Source organism: Homalodisca vitripennis, chromosome 1 (genome assembly GCF_021130785.1).
Source record: "Homalodisca vitripennis isolate AUS2020 chromosome 1, UT_GWSS_2.1, whole genome shotgun sequence".
Taxonomy (NCBI): domain Eukaryota; kingdom Metazoa; phylum Arthropoda; class Insecta; order Hemiptera; family Cicadellidae; genus Homalodisca; species Homalodisca vitripennis.
The window spans coordinates 102908409-102924165 of record NC_060207.1 but is presented as its reverse complement, the minus strand read 5'-3'; the positions used below and the strand labels follow the sequence as shown (position 1 = coordinate 102924165).

Genomic DNA, 15757 nt, shown 5'->3' with positions numbered 1-15757 from the left:
GTCTGAATATTGGTCATTTGTATCTTGGTCACCCTCGCCTAACCCCAACCCTTACACTTTGTGTATTGTCTACACTGCTACTGCTTGAATCTAATGCCTGCAATACTAGGTCTTCATTATCAGCAATTTTTTTACGACTCATTGTTTATAAATATCACTGAACAAACATAAAAACATAAAATCTATACAAATGTATTTAGTAAAGTACTAGCTGCTTACGATCACCGTAACTCACAGTAAAGTCATTGTTCTACTTACACACAGACTAGAACAACATACACAAAAGAAATAATTTGAAGATACTAACACTACAAACGCATTTACACTTAAAAACTTTCAATATTTTTGTGAAATAAACATCAGCGCAAACCAAACATGTGCCGGCTCGTCCGCATAGTGGTCGATTCTAAACTCGACTGATGCGCTCACTTTACAACGGCCGTAAAAATAAGAATCTACGCAGAATGCAACAAAACCTTCATAAAAAGTGATGTTGAAGCCTTTGGAATGCGTATGTATAGTCATTGAGCCAATTTAGATAAATACTATTTAAAATATAAGCGTTACTGCAGAAGTCGCAAATAGCGATTCTGGCATTTCTTGCATATTTTATAGTGCAGGATCGCAAATAGTGATGCTCCGGCACTCAAAGGGTTAATTTAATTAAATATATTTTAGTCATTAATATTCAACTGGGTCTTTCAGTATTGATTTGGTATTGGCTCATTTAGACAACACCTCTTTATTTTGTACATGAAGCTATATTTGAAAACTTGGTTAAATGAACAATGAATTACGCAGTTTTTTATATACGAGGGGGTACCCAAAAAAAAACGGAATTGTATTGCTGGCAGCCGGCAGCGTGTAGTACACATTCCTGCAGCTAGGCGTGTGTCGCGCAACCCATTGCGAGCTCAGTGACCCCAGTTCCGTTGTCCTAGTGCATTCTGTTCGTTCGTAGTGACTGTTTTCACTAACCCTGTTTTGTTCTTGTTTCGTTTTTTGTCATGGCAAGTTTAAGTGAACAACGTGCAGCTGTGAAATTTTGTTTTTTACTTTGTAAAAATGCTGCAGAAACTATTTTAATGTTGAATACACCTTACAAAGATGATGCTATGGGGAAAACTCAGGTCTACGAGTGGTTCGCTCGATTTAAAAATGGCGACATGTCGATTGAAGACAAACCTCGTTCTGGACGTCCATCAACCTCTCGAACGGACGAAAATGTTGAGAAAATTCGTGAACTTGTGCTCACCGACCGTTGACTCATTCTGAGTTTGTTCCTCCAGGTCAGACTGTCAACCAAACATTTTATTTGGAGATTTTAAGAAGATTGCCCAACAGTGTTTGCCAGAAAAGACCTGATTTGTGGCAGACTGGAGACTGGTTCTTCCACCACGACAACGCACCGGCACACACAGCCATCTCAGTTAGGCAGTTTTTTAGCCAAAAACGGCATGGTTCCGCTGCTCCACGCACCTTACTCGCCTGACCTCGCTCCATGCGACTTTTTTTTATTTCCACACATGAAAAGAGGCTTGAAAGGTCAACGATTTGACAGTGTTGAAGAGGTTAAGAAAAAAACGAAGCTCGAGCTTGCAGCCATTTCTAATGATGACTACAAAAAAATGTTTTGATCAATGGAAATACCGTTGGGACAAGTGTATTAGTTGTAATGGAGATTATTTTGAAGGAGATAAGGTCGTATTGTAAAAAATTTGATAATATATAATTTTTATAAAATAATTCCGGTTTTTTTTTGGGTACCCCCTCGTACATCAAGTTTCTTCTAACTTTTCTTCAACGAATCTATCTCTTGATGAGAACTACCTATTCAAAAATCTATTATATAGCATCTGAAATTGTACACCTGGTCTTAAGTTATATTACCTTATAAGGATCAATCATTTATAAATAATTGTTACTACAGAAGGGCATCATTAATTATAGAGGGCATTAACAGGAGAATAGTCCTTTGCTTCACAATTATAGATTATTGATAGTGAGCTGTTCATAATATATGTTTTTATATCACTGATATACACTGGAACTATATCAGGTTCTTCCTATGGCAGGTTTCTGCAATCTATGAATCTACAGAGAATTTGTTTACTGTTTAATTAACAGCTGCTGTTATTATTTGGCATGCTGATAACAGCTGATATTATTTGGAACTGTAAATATTAACATTTTGTTTACATGCTTGTTGCTTAACTTATTTATTAATTATTTAATTATTATAAATTTACATACAATTTTGCTATTGGAGTTTACTTAAATTATGGTAATTAAAGAAGGCGATTTTGTGTTTGCAACAGTTAGAGGACACCCACCTTGGCCTGCTGTAGTAAATCAAGTTCAAGAGAAAAATCAAATAAAAACTGTAATGTGACCTTTTATGGTACAAATGAAACATCAAAGTGTAGACAAACAATCAATGTCTTTATCCTGACAATAAAGCAAAATTAGGGATTTCTAGAGGAAAAAACTTAACATTCAATTTGGGGCTACAATAAATTAAAAAAGGAATTAAAATTAAATTAAGCCACAGTAATATACCTGGAATGTACAGGGTCTGTATAATAAGTAACCGGACTGACTTCAGGAAATTTTTTATTGGCAAAATATGTACAATTTTTCATTAGAAATCTTCAAAGTAGTCCCCATTGGAGTCGATAACACGCTGAAACCGTATTTTCCAATCCCTGAACGCTCCCTGGAAGTCAGCAACCTCGATGTTGTCTAGAGCCCTCGTCGTAGCACGTTGAACGTTTTCCAGAGTCCCGAACCGCGTCCCCTTAAGGTGTCTCTTGATCTTGGGGAACAGAAAGAAGTCCAGTGGTGCCATATCCGGGCTGTAAGGAGGCTGTGGCAACGTTGCCCTCGACTGTTTTGCCAACTGTTCGGTGACGAGCAGGCAGGTGTGCGACGGTGCATTGTCGTGATGGAGAATCCACGAATCGGCAATCTCCGGACGGACTCGGTGAACCCGGGCGGTTAGTTGACGGAGCACCTCTCTGTAGTACTGGCCGTTTACAGTTTGACCGGGTGGCACAAACTCTTTGTGAACAATGCCTTTCACGTCAAAGAAAGCAATGAGCATCGACTTCACCTTCGATTTGCTCATGCGCGCTTTTTTCGGTCGTGGTGACACCGGTGTGTGCCACTCCGAACTCTGCTGCTTCGTCTCAGGATCGTATTCAAAAATCCTGTAATAACGTGGTTGAAAAACTCTGGTTCGGTTTGCAGTCGATCAAGGATTTCCGAAGCGACAGCAACACGACGCTTCTTTTGCTCATCAGTCAGGTGTTTGGGTACCAGCTTCGCGCAGATCTTCCTCATGCCCAGATCGTTCTTAATAATGTTTTGAACGGTCATCTTATCAATTCCGACCTCATCTGCGATAGCCCGAATGCTCAGACGATGATCACTGTTCAACACATCACGCACTTTTTGCACATTTGTGTCCGTGTGACTCGTTGATGGTGGACCGACGCGCTGTTTGTCATGGACGTCATCGTGGCCCTCCTGGAAATTTTTGTGCCACTGAAACACCTGACTTCTGGACAGAGCATCCTCACCGTAAGCCTCTTGAATCATTTGAAGAGTTTCCGTGGCCGTTTTCTTGAGTTTGACACAAAATTTAATGCTAAAACGTTGCTCGATCGTACTCTCCATTTTCACTCCGATGGGGTAACTGAACATGCACTCCGCTCTCGCTCGATACTAACTCTCCAAGCGCTTGGAGGCAACTGCTGCAGCCCGGTTCCCTTTCACTAGACCCCCACCACCACTACAGCACCAGATACCGGTTAGCAGACGCTTTGACGGAGCGGGGCAGGCTCAGTCCGGTTACTTATTATACAGACCCTGTATAAAGCTACAAATACAATGTCGAATAAGTGTAGAAGTACATTAAATAAAAGAATTGAGAGCTCAACTTCTAGCTAACAAGAATCACAAAGCGGAATTTCAGATTACTTTTGATATCAGTGTTTGTGGTTCAATACTGTACAGAGTGACAAGACTGTAAACACACCCATCGACATGACTTAAAACCCTTTCACTGCCAAGAGCCGATGTCATCGGCTCTGCAGTTTGATCATAAAAACGCCAAGAGCCGATGTCATCGGCCCGCATATGTCTACTCAAAATCGCCAAGGGCCGATGACATCGGCCCACGCCCTTAGACTGAAAATCGCCATGAGCCGATGTCATCGGCTTTTAGTTATAATTTTATTTTTCCGTTACTATAGTGATCACAAGTCATTATTACACATGTGGCGAAAGAAAAAGAGGCATTCAATGTGAAAAACCATCAAGTATAATCTATGAATAGTGTATGTTACGGAATACGAACAATGAAACAGGATTTAGTCAGCTGTGGCAGACATCAGCTGTTTGATGTTTCTGTCAACCCATAAACTTAATGGTTTCAGTCTGTTGTTGTTTACAGTTTGTACTGTAACCTTTCAAGTTTGCAAGTTTGTTTTATTGTGGCTACTATTTTTGTATTTGTAGTGAAGTATTAAAATTACTTTTATAGTGAAAGTGATCAACAAACTACATAGTGATGGAACAAAAACGAAAACGTGAGGATTCTTCAGTGAGTGAAGGAACACTTATTACTGAGGTAATGTCCACTGGAGTGAAGTTTATTGACGAGGATAGTGATTCCGGGTCTTTGAGAGATAGTTCATCTTCGGATGTAGTTGATGACACTGACGAGGACCCTAATTACGATCCCATCCCTCAAAGAAAACCACGTTTCTTTTTTCCAGTTAGGCGACTTGACTTGACTTGAATGAACCAAGCACGTCCGGAACACATATTGACCCTAGATTCCGGTATTCAAGATTCCCCTGATGCAAGTTCAGATGACGGTTTACCAAATGAGCCTGAATTAACCAGTTCAAGTTTGATTAGGCCTACCCCACAACATATTCCAGGTTCATTGGGAAACATTGGTCCTTCAGATAGTTCTGATGAGGATACTAGCCTTGACACTCGAAGGCCTAGAGGTAGAGGAGGGCGAAGAGGTAGGCCTATGGGCAGAAGAGGATCAACTAATAGGCCTAGAGTAGACCCTGATCCTTCCAGCCCCGAAAGTAGTGATTGGGAAGACATCGTAAATGATAACGATCCTGGTCATCAGCACAACTTTGATTTTTCTGAAATGTCTGGACCTAAACACTGTCCACCAAGAAATTCAAAGCCAATATTGTATTTTTATTTGTTCTTAACGGAAATTTTGTTGAATAGTAAGGGAAACAAACAAGTACGCACAGGCCTATCTTCAAGCCCACCAAAACTTGTCTCCAAAGAGCCGCATAAAACAGTGGGTAAATCTAACAATTGATGAATTAAAAAAAAGGCTTCCTAGCTGTTATCACCAATATGGGGATAAGTCAAAAACCTACAATCCACAGTTATTGGTTTACCTCACCTTCTCAAGAGTGCCCATGGTTCCGGAAGATGTTCAGCAGGAACAGGTTTGAATTAATACTAAAATTTTTCCATTTAGTCGACATAGAAACATTGGATCCCCACAGATCTCCAGAATATGATCCTTGTGGTCGGTTTCAATATCTGGTTGATCACGCAAATAGATTGTTTAAACTTCATTACACACCTTTCCAGAAGCTCTCTATAGACGAGTCACTCGTTGGAACAAAGAAAAGAGTTGCTCTTACACAGCACATTCCAAAAAAAAAACATCACCGTTGGGGAGTGAAACTTTGGGTACTGTGCGATGCAGTGACAAATTATTGCCTGCAGTTTTTTTGCTGCAAAGGAGCTGTATATCAGGATGAAGCAGACAGGCAGCAGATACAAAGGTTTGGTCAGGGGTATGCTGTTGTGGACAAACTAATGCGGATGGGAAACTTCTTTCAAAAAGGTTATCATCTTTTCTTGGATAACCTTTTCACTACAAAAAGACTAGCCAAATACCTGTATGCCAACTCAACTTGGGTTACAGGCACCGTCAGATTAAACAGACAAGGAATGCCTAAGAATTTATTAGGTAAATATAAAGTAGGTCAACAAACCTATGTTAGGAAGGGACCTATTCTAATGATGGCTATGCGGGAAAAACCCACTGATAAAAATCAATTCATTTTACTTTCATCAAACTGTGAGGCTAAAAACGTATCGTATACAATCAGAAGAAGTGGTCGAATTTTAATTAAAAGCAAACCACAAACTGTATACCAATATAATCATGGAATGGGAGGTATTGATGGGGCAGAACAGATGTTATACACGTATCTCGATGAGAGGAAAACAATAAAGCATTGGAAAAAGGTGATCTTCAATATTTTGGAAGAATGCTTCTCCTATGTTATTTATAAGTTAAATACAAACAAACCTTTTTCAAGACTGCAATTTATTATTTCCATCATTGAAGACCTACCACAGGACTGGTTTGATAACAAAATCCCTGCACAAGATGTTGATGGAAGAGGTGATGGCCCACAAACTTCATATAAAACAGGTGTGACGAAGTTGGAAGGAACAAAAGAAAAAAATCTGCTCTGTGTGCAGCGGAAAAAACAATCCTGAAAATAAAAGGAGGAGGACCAAAACCATCTGCGTAGCGTGCAAGCTTGGCTGCCACCTTGACTGCCTATCGCAGCACCAGTGCAAACATTAATTGGTAAGATATGCCACTTGGTTTTCCACATGTTGTGTAGACTTAAAAAAAAATTATAAATGCATATCATGTATATAGAGTGTGCAATTTAGAATATTTGTTTCTTTTTGTGTGGAAAAATCTTTTGTTTGTTTGTGCCAAGCTTTTACAGTACAGCAAGCATTTATAAGATAAGTCATAATATGTAATTTATTATTACTACAAAATTACATTATAAAACTCATTTTTACTAGGTATATTTAATTTATTTAGTGTTACTATGATTATTTCAACCTTTTGTATAAGATTTCTTGAAGATTATTATGTAAAAAATGTGTAAACATTTAGTATTTCTCCTATGCTTATACTTTGTAAAAATATGTGTTATTTTAATTAAAGTGCTATACAAAATTTATTTCTAGTTTTCTTTACCTGAAATTTGCAGGAAATGTTGTTAACATAATATTCTTCAATAAAACCCATTAAACTAATAATAGAAAAAATATAAAAAAATATTTGATCTAATTTTAAAAATACTAATTTACAAAAATTTCAAAGTTAAAAATGAAAAAATTAAGATTAAAAAAACAGTTTTGTTTTATTATTGATTCACAATATGTAGTATTACGGAGAATTTTATTGTCTACAAAACAAAACAAAAATTACGCAGATATCTCAATTTTTGACAGATTTATTGACGTTTTACTAAACCCTTACAATTTGTCAATATCGGCCGCGGCAGTTTTGGGGAGTAACATGCGATACAGTGCCAGCGGTTTACGGCAACATCTGCAAACTACGCGCAGCGTTTTTCGACACGAATCAGCCAAATTACTGTGACAGCGAAAGGGTTAAACTACCAATTTAGGTGTTCTTACAGATAGATTCATAGAGCTTGAACAAAGCATAATTGAAAAGGACATTTTGACTGATACAAAAAAAAAACAACTAATTGTTACAAATCTGGCTTTATTCAGTAATAACACCAACCTAGATTTTCAAACACAAATTCTTTTGAAAGAACTGAAACAAGCTAAAACTTGAAACTGAAAATTTGAATACTATAATAGCTACACTACTGCAGAGATTACTAGTTCAAAGATTAAAATGATTTGAAAGAAAAAAATAATGTAGACAGTAGTCTAGGACAAAAATGTATTATCTGTTTCCCAACATTGGATCGATTCTGTACGCAGAACACTAAAGATAATTTGTGTGGCAAACACCTTTACATTCATAAAAGGACAAGACAGTCACTAAAAAGTTTCGTGTTCCTTATCAAAATAAATATGAAATTATATCTAATTTCCTAATGTTGATAAGTAATTTTTAGTATTTATAAATACCAAGTCCAAGGAAATATATAGATAAAGGGAATTAATATTACACATAAAAAAAGAAAGTAGGAGTGGAAAATATGCGTTGAGTTTTGTTTTACTGTGTTACATTATTACTATAACTGTAGTTAACTGTACATCCAAACCTTCTTTAATTTTTAAGACATACAACACACGAAAACATCCAAGATTAACGTATAATACCTTCGCCTCTCAAGGGGAATTCTGTCAGCCTCCATGGTCTCCCACTGGCGTGCCAGGTGTCCACTGCACTTGACACAAGTCAGCACACGACCCCACGAGTCTACCCGGCCATTCTCTGTCCTCAGATTTCGCAGACAGGGGAAATGCATGGCGTGCGAGTTCATGCCCTCTGCCTCTGTGGACAACCACTCCATGGCAGCACGTGAATTTAGTGCACCACACACGTAACAGCTGTACTGCTGAAGTCCATTACTGCCATCTACACTGGTTGCCTACACAAATAATAATGTTAGCTGTATTTTGTGTTCTGTTCATTCAGAAATTCAGCTGGAATTTTAAAACGTTAACAGTCAACAAAGCTATTTCTTGTGCTTTTTTTAATGTCAATTTTTTCCATAAGCTAATTTTTCTTATAACACCTTTTTTTAATATTCCTTAATTTACTTTATATTTACTAAATACTTACTAAATATTCCTTTATAAACTTAATTTTTACTAAATACAGGCATGAGAAGGGAAATGAACTTTGGACCAATCAGGTGAGCAAGGTTATATTTCAATTAAATTTGACTTCAAGTTCTAGCCAACCAAATTCTTCTAACATATCAATTTCATTGACCACGGGATGTACTTTATGATGGTATGGAATATTATTAATTACTAATCCCCATTTACAATGCAAACTTAATCAGACAATTAGAATAGAATATTTATTCATCAAAGAGACATTTCATTACAAATGTATAAGGCAAGTCACAATAACAGGCAACATTGGGATTTATGATAAGAAGTCTTCTTAATTAAGTCCATTGTTCAGATATAAACAGACTTATTGAGTAAAATGCTTGTTTAAGAAATAATGGACTAATCTTGTTCTTAAACTTAATGTAACTAACTGCCTTACAGTTAGAAGAATTTTATTGAATAACTTGCAAGACATGAGCAAATTACTTTTAACACTTTTGTTTAACCTATGGGATGGCACATCAACAAGACAACTAACCCTAGTATTATAAGAATATATTTCATTTCTTAATTGAACTGGCTCAGGATACTTTTTTTTAAATATAACAAACATTCAATAATGTAGAGGGTATACAAAGTATTAATTCTGAGGTTTCTAAATAATTATCTACAATGTTCAAGTTTAGTAGCTCCTGCTATATCTCTTGCAGCCTTTTTTTTACTAGAAATATTTCTTATGATAAGGAAGCACCACCCTAGACAATTAGATCATAATTAATTCAAGAGCATAATGGGCATTGTAACAATAATCCTCTTTCTACTTTTTTTTGTAGTATACCAAACTAATCAAACTGTTTGGTCCATCACAGTTTACTTAAGATCTCTTAATGCTCTAGCCATTCACTGCATTATTGCTCTTTTTTTATAAAATTTGCATGCTTATACAAAAAAAGTTAAAAGTAAAATGTTTGGTAAAAAATATATTGTATACATAGACCTACTTTCTTCAGAAAAATATATAACTAAGTTTGTAAAAACTACTTACTATGTATGTGATTTTAAAATATAGATTTCATTTTTCCAAAAACAATACATTGTAAATTTTTTTGAAATAATCAAATTTCAAATGTTTTTTTACAACAATATGTATAATTTCAGAACAGTACATACACTACAAAAAACATATGTTCAAAATATTAAACAAATGTGCTTTGAACAAAATGTCCTTGTTCAGAATAGCGTCCGCTGCTGTGTTCTCTCTTCCTTCTATTAAACATTTTAAGCCTCTAATAGTAATATAACTGGGTCAATCCACATGAAGTAATCCAGTAAGAGGTTCAAAAATGATTTTTAACAATTTTATCTTTTACTGTATATGCGTGGTGGCTATTTTTGTTCTCGGGAATCCGGCGATATTTGCAGATCGCCAAATTTTTGCAGATATTAGCTTTAAATAGATTGATCTCTGGATTGGATTATGCTGGAGCTCTCAAACCTTATCTTCTTTATAGCTCTAAATGCAAAGATTTATACCCAAAATAGCCTCCAAAGTTTGGTGTTAAAAATTAAAAAATATTACTTTTTGGAACGATAAACAACGAAGAAGGGGTGATTTATTGCAGTTCAAATTTATCAGTTAAGGGGAGAACGTCGCCTATGCTTAATATATGAGAACTTTTACTAACTTCGTGTACCTGCAGTTCTATAACCAGTAAAGATATTACAATACAATTTTTACAGTATGTTCTGGTATGTTAGTAGATGAGCCTGTAGTAGATTGAAACATTTTAGAGCAATAGAAACAATTTTATTGCATTATCAATAACGCAATAACATTGCATTATATTTTTATTATTTATTTCAGTAAATATGTAAGATATAGTCATGATTTTACTACCAGATAAGCTAAACAGTACCTTGGGATAGTATACAAAATTTCATCTTTCTAACTTAAACAATAGCTGAGCTACAGGTACATAAGTTCAACAAACACAATTTTCGGAAAACAGCAATTGAAATAAACATAGTAGTTGATCATATGTAAAAAGACCTACAAATAAATTTAGAATGCTCCAGCACCATAGTGGCTGGTCCCTTGGTTCTCTGCATCTTCCAGCTTCCTTTTACATTGTCTTTTTTTCACCCTCATCTCATTTGTAGCCTCTAGACTAGCTTAGAGGACGTACATTTAATATAGCACAAATTTTTCGCACCAGCTAGGCGTACTCCTATGCAACGTAGGCCATAAACAAACCTAGTATTTAGTTTGTAGAGTTTGTTTTTCTTTTCTGATGTGTCTTTTGATACTTTATTAGCACAGTTTGTGCATAATAAGACTTGAAACAATACCTTTTCTTTTACTCGAGTCTTCAGAAAATTTTAAATTGCCAATAGAGTCACAATGTTTGCATTTACATAAGGTATTGAGAGTACTTAGTGTATTTACATCAACAATAATATTTAAAACATTTGATTGATATATGTCTTCAATTTCTTTACTAGGCTTATTCAAATAGGAAAGTTTTTTCTTTGATGCACTTTCAAAACTAGGCCTAGGATTTCCATAACCTAGAGTTGAGCTAATGCTAGACTCAGCAGTTTCATTACTTCTAATGTCTAATGTTGTTTGTTTAGTATATTTATTCCCTCTGAAGGTTCTTCTTTTAGTATAACTTGGTCATTTAGGCATATTGAAATACAAAACTGATTATAACTAATAAGGTCAAACTTCACAACCACTTGAAACTGTTTGTAAACAAACTACTGCACATAATATATAAACATAAAACTTTCCAAGACTACAATACAGCTGCAGCTGGTGACAGTACAGTATCTCATAAAACTGCAGAGTATAAAAATAACACCAGGAAATAAAATATGTATGAGAATGAATACAGAAGTATGAGTTCTGGAACGATTTCTCTACAGAAAATGCGCTAAAACACTTGAACACATAATATATTTTCATTTTTACCAAGATCTTCCGTGGTTTAAAATACCAAGTGTTATATATTGCCATTTTCAGGAAGAATCCAAGAATTTTTCAGTAAAATAAAAAAAAATCCATTTTTTAGCGATGTTCTCCCCTTAAATAGCATAGTTTACAAACATAAAATAGAGTTTTAGCCTTATGTAATACATGCTTCCTTAGTTTCGACTGAGTGTTTTTAATACATTTTTGTTATTTTTTAAACTTTGAAGCCCTATATCTCTGGTAGGCTATGGTATAAAAGTCTGACTTTTGCACATGTATGTATATATATATATATATATATATATATATATATATATATATGATACTAAAGTAGTATAGGAATTCTAACTTTCATATTTGACTCAGAGCAAAGTTATACATTTTCAAAAGTAAAGAAAAGGCTCAGTTTCGCCAACAACTTTAATCTCTGTTCTTAATTTCACTCTTTCAAACTCATATATTTTAAATATTTCTAATGCAAAAATGTATTTTTTGAACAATATCCCTCCAACTATGAAATTGAACTCCTCATTGTTACTATGCAAAGTGCAAATTGAAGAGAATTCATGTTTTACATAGCTTGAAAAATTATTAGCAACATTTTCTATTGCAATATATAGTCACAAACTTTTAACAAATCATTGAAAAAAATTAAATTTTCTATTTTATTAACTTCTTATACATATAATAGTTTGAATAATTATATACCCTTCCATTCACAAAATTGTAGTTTAACTATCCATAGATTCAAATGTTAAAAGAAAAGTTTATGGAGTTGGGTATAGGGTATTTATATATAACAAAAGGACTGATAGAGCTTTCAAGTAGATTTATTACAAATAACTACAAAGCTGTAAATATGTTATTGTTTTATTAATAATAAAAATATATTGCAACTTTCTCTGGCTGTAGCATTGAAAATTTAAATGTAATTAAATAAAACTATACTACGTTGAAGCCTTAACATTTAAGAATGTAGGAAAGGGAACGAAGTGGCTCAAATTGTCTTTGTCCACTCAGAAACTTTCCATTGCTGTAGGAAGATTGAATAAACTCACTGATGTAGCCTTGTCTATTCAGTGAATTACTCTTCCAAGAATACATGCACAGTAATATTAGAAACTGCCTGAATCCAAACAAAAGAGATAAATCATCAGGATTATTTTATTTTTTTATTATTTATTTTTAAGTTATTGAAATACTGATAGAGCTTTCAAGTAGATTTCATTAAAAATAATTACAGATCTGTGAATATGTTATTGTTTTATTAATAATAAAAATATATATTGCAACTTTCTCTAGCTGTAGCATTGAAAATTTAAATGTAATTAAATAAAACTATACTACGTTGAAGCCTTAACATTTAAGAATGTAGGAAAGGGAACGAAGTGGCTCAAATTGTCTTTGTCCACTCAGAAACTTTCCATTGCTGTAGGAAGATTGAATAAACTCACTGATGTAGCCTTGTCTATTCAGTGAATTACTCTTCCAAGAATACATGCACAGTAATATTAGAAACTGCCTGAATCCAAACAAAAGAGATTAATCATCAGGATTATTTTATTTTTTTATTATTTATTTTTAAGTTATTGAAATACTGATAGAGCTTTCAAGTAGATTTCATTAAAAATAATTACATATCTGTGAATATGTTATTGTTTTATTAATAATAAAAATATATTGCAACTTTCTCTGGCTGTAGCATTGAAAATTGGAATGTAATTAAATAAAACTATACTATGTTGAAGCCTTAACCCATTGCTGATCGTGAAAACGGCACGCACGCGGGCCTTAGAGTACGAATTAATCCATATTACAACGCAGCACCCGCAGTGTTTGCACGCCTACCTGCCTGCTTAGCGCGCTTGCTAATTATACATGTTTTGTTTGTTTATGTTGTTATTTATGTTATATAAACATTATACAGATCATATTAGACAAGTAGGTATATTCAATGTAAATATACAGGTACGTAACATTTTTACTTACGTTTTTTGCGTGTTGTAGTTGCTTGATGTAGGACGGATCAAATTTTTACACAATAAAAAAATGTTCTAATAAAACTGTCACTTCAAGAAACAACTGAAATAGTCTGAACATCTGAATCATGGTCACTAGCCTGCTCGTCTCTGTCAACATTAGTATCCGTGTAATTATGAAAACGTGGACAAATATGCGTGATAGAACCGTTTCCATCCTCAATAACACTATCGATATCACTTTCATCACTTCCACTTTCTAATAATAGTCTATCTAATTCAGATGATCGTAAATTGTCACCCATGTTATTTACGTACACGCACACGAGGCAAAGGAAAATCGAACGCCACGACTGTAAGCCTCAGACAAACAATTTGTCGCAAATAATAACGTTATTGACCGATAACGAGGGGAGTATTTGTGGACGATTACCAGAGATAAGATAGGAAGCCAGTCCAGGAAAACAGACTATATATATCTCCGAGGCTTATAACAGCGATAAGCGTTCAAAACAAAAGAGTCATCCGTACCACGTCATCCGCGTGAGGGTCACGTCATTGTGCTTTTGGTCCACGCCTCGCTCCGCGTCACCCTCACGTCGTTGATCCGCAATGGGTTAACACTTAAGAATGTAGGAAAGGGAACGAAGTGGCTCAAACTGTCTTTGTCCACACTCAGAAACTTTCCATTGCTGTAGGAAGATTGAATAAACTCACTGATGTAGCCTTGTCTATTCAGTGAATTACTCTTCCAAGAATACAATGCACAGTAATATTAGAAACTGCCTGAATCCAAACAAAAGAGATAAATCATCAGGATTATTTTATTTTTTTATAATTTATTTCTAAGTTATTGAAAGAGTTTGTTATAGAAATAGGATTGATACGTCAGGAGTATTTAAAACAATTATTTTTTTTACAATTATAACTAGTGTATAATTTTACAAGTGGATCGATCCTCAATTCCTTGAAAGTCACTACCTACCACCTTGAATAACATCAGCATATTTAATCCAATACCCAGTTATTGGAGCAATAAGCACTTATGAGTGAAAATAATAACATTAGCATATTTAATCCTATACTCCCAACAACTACATAATAACAAGACTGCATATTACGAGGGCAAATCAAATATAAACGGTAATTTTGCTGTTGACTGTACCAAACACGTTCGGACGTGATGCGGCTGTGGGCGATTGTTGTTTTGCTTAATAGGAGTGGGGGGAACTGCTTGCTTCACACTAGCGTTATGTTCTGCCTTGAGTACAGCCATGACCGAGCGAGAGGTACATCCATCTGATGCGCAACGCATCGTCATAACATTTTTAACAAATGAAGGTGTTAAGCCTTCGGAAATTTTTACTCGTTTGCAGGCACAGTTTGGGGACACTACTCTGTTTCAAAATCGAGTGTATACATGGGCCAGAGAATCTAGGGATGGCCGAGAACGTGTTGAAAACGAAAGTCACGGTCGACGCCCAAGGTCAAGTCTTACAGATGACAACATTAGTGCGGTTCGACAGCTTATTGAAGGTTCGCCGGTTAACTGTTCCAAGAAATCTCGTCGGAAATTGGTATCAGCTATGGGAGTGTTCAGTCTGCAATTACAGACCACCTTGGCTTCAGAAAAATATTAGTGCTCACTGGGTTCCGAGGTTGTTGACCGGAAATCAAAAACAGGTCAGGTCGGAGATTGCTGGGAGACTTCTGCAACGATTTCAAGAAGAAGGTGAAGATTTTTTGAGGCGCATCGTCACATGCGATGAGACGTGGGTCCACCATTACACTCCCGAATCGAAAATGGCAAGTAAGGAGTGGCGAAGGAAGGATGAAGGCTACCCAGTGAAAGCCAAAATTCGTCTCTCAGCCGGAAAAGTTCTTGCAACAATTTTTGTTGACTCAAGGGGAGTTCTACTCATTGATTTTCTTCACGATCAACGAACAGTGAATGCGGCTTACTACTGCCAGGTGCTACTGTCAGCAAAAACCAGTTACCGGAACAAAAGACGAGGTGTGCCCATTAGAGATGTCATCCTTCTCCATGACAACGCAAGGCCTCACACCGCATTGTTGACAAGGGATAAATTGGAAGAAATGGGCTGGGAAACTCTCGAACACCCTCCTTACAGTCCACACCTGTACCCTTGTGACTATTCTTTGT

At 35.6% G+C, this 15757-nt stretch overlaps 1 protein-coding gene across 1 annotated transcript in view; it reads right to left on the bottom strand.

Annotated features, from left to right (window-relative positions):
* The window catches only part of LOC124368169, a 147257-nt gene that overhangs the window by 88236 nt on the left and 43264 nt on the right, over positions 1-15757 (bottom strand). Inside the window, 1 exon segment of the mRNA XM_046825447.1 lies at positions 8176-8447. Within this exon segment, the coding sequence (XP_046681403.1) occupies positions 8176-8447 (272 nt within the window).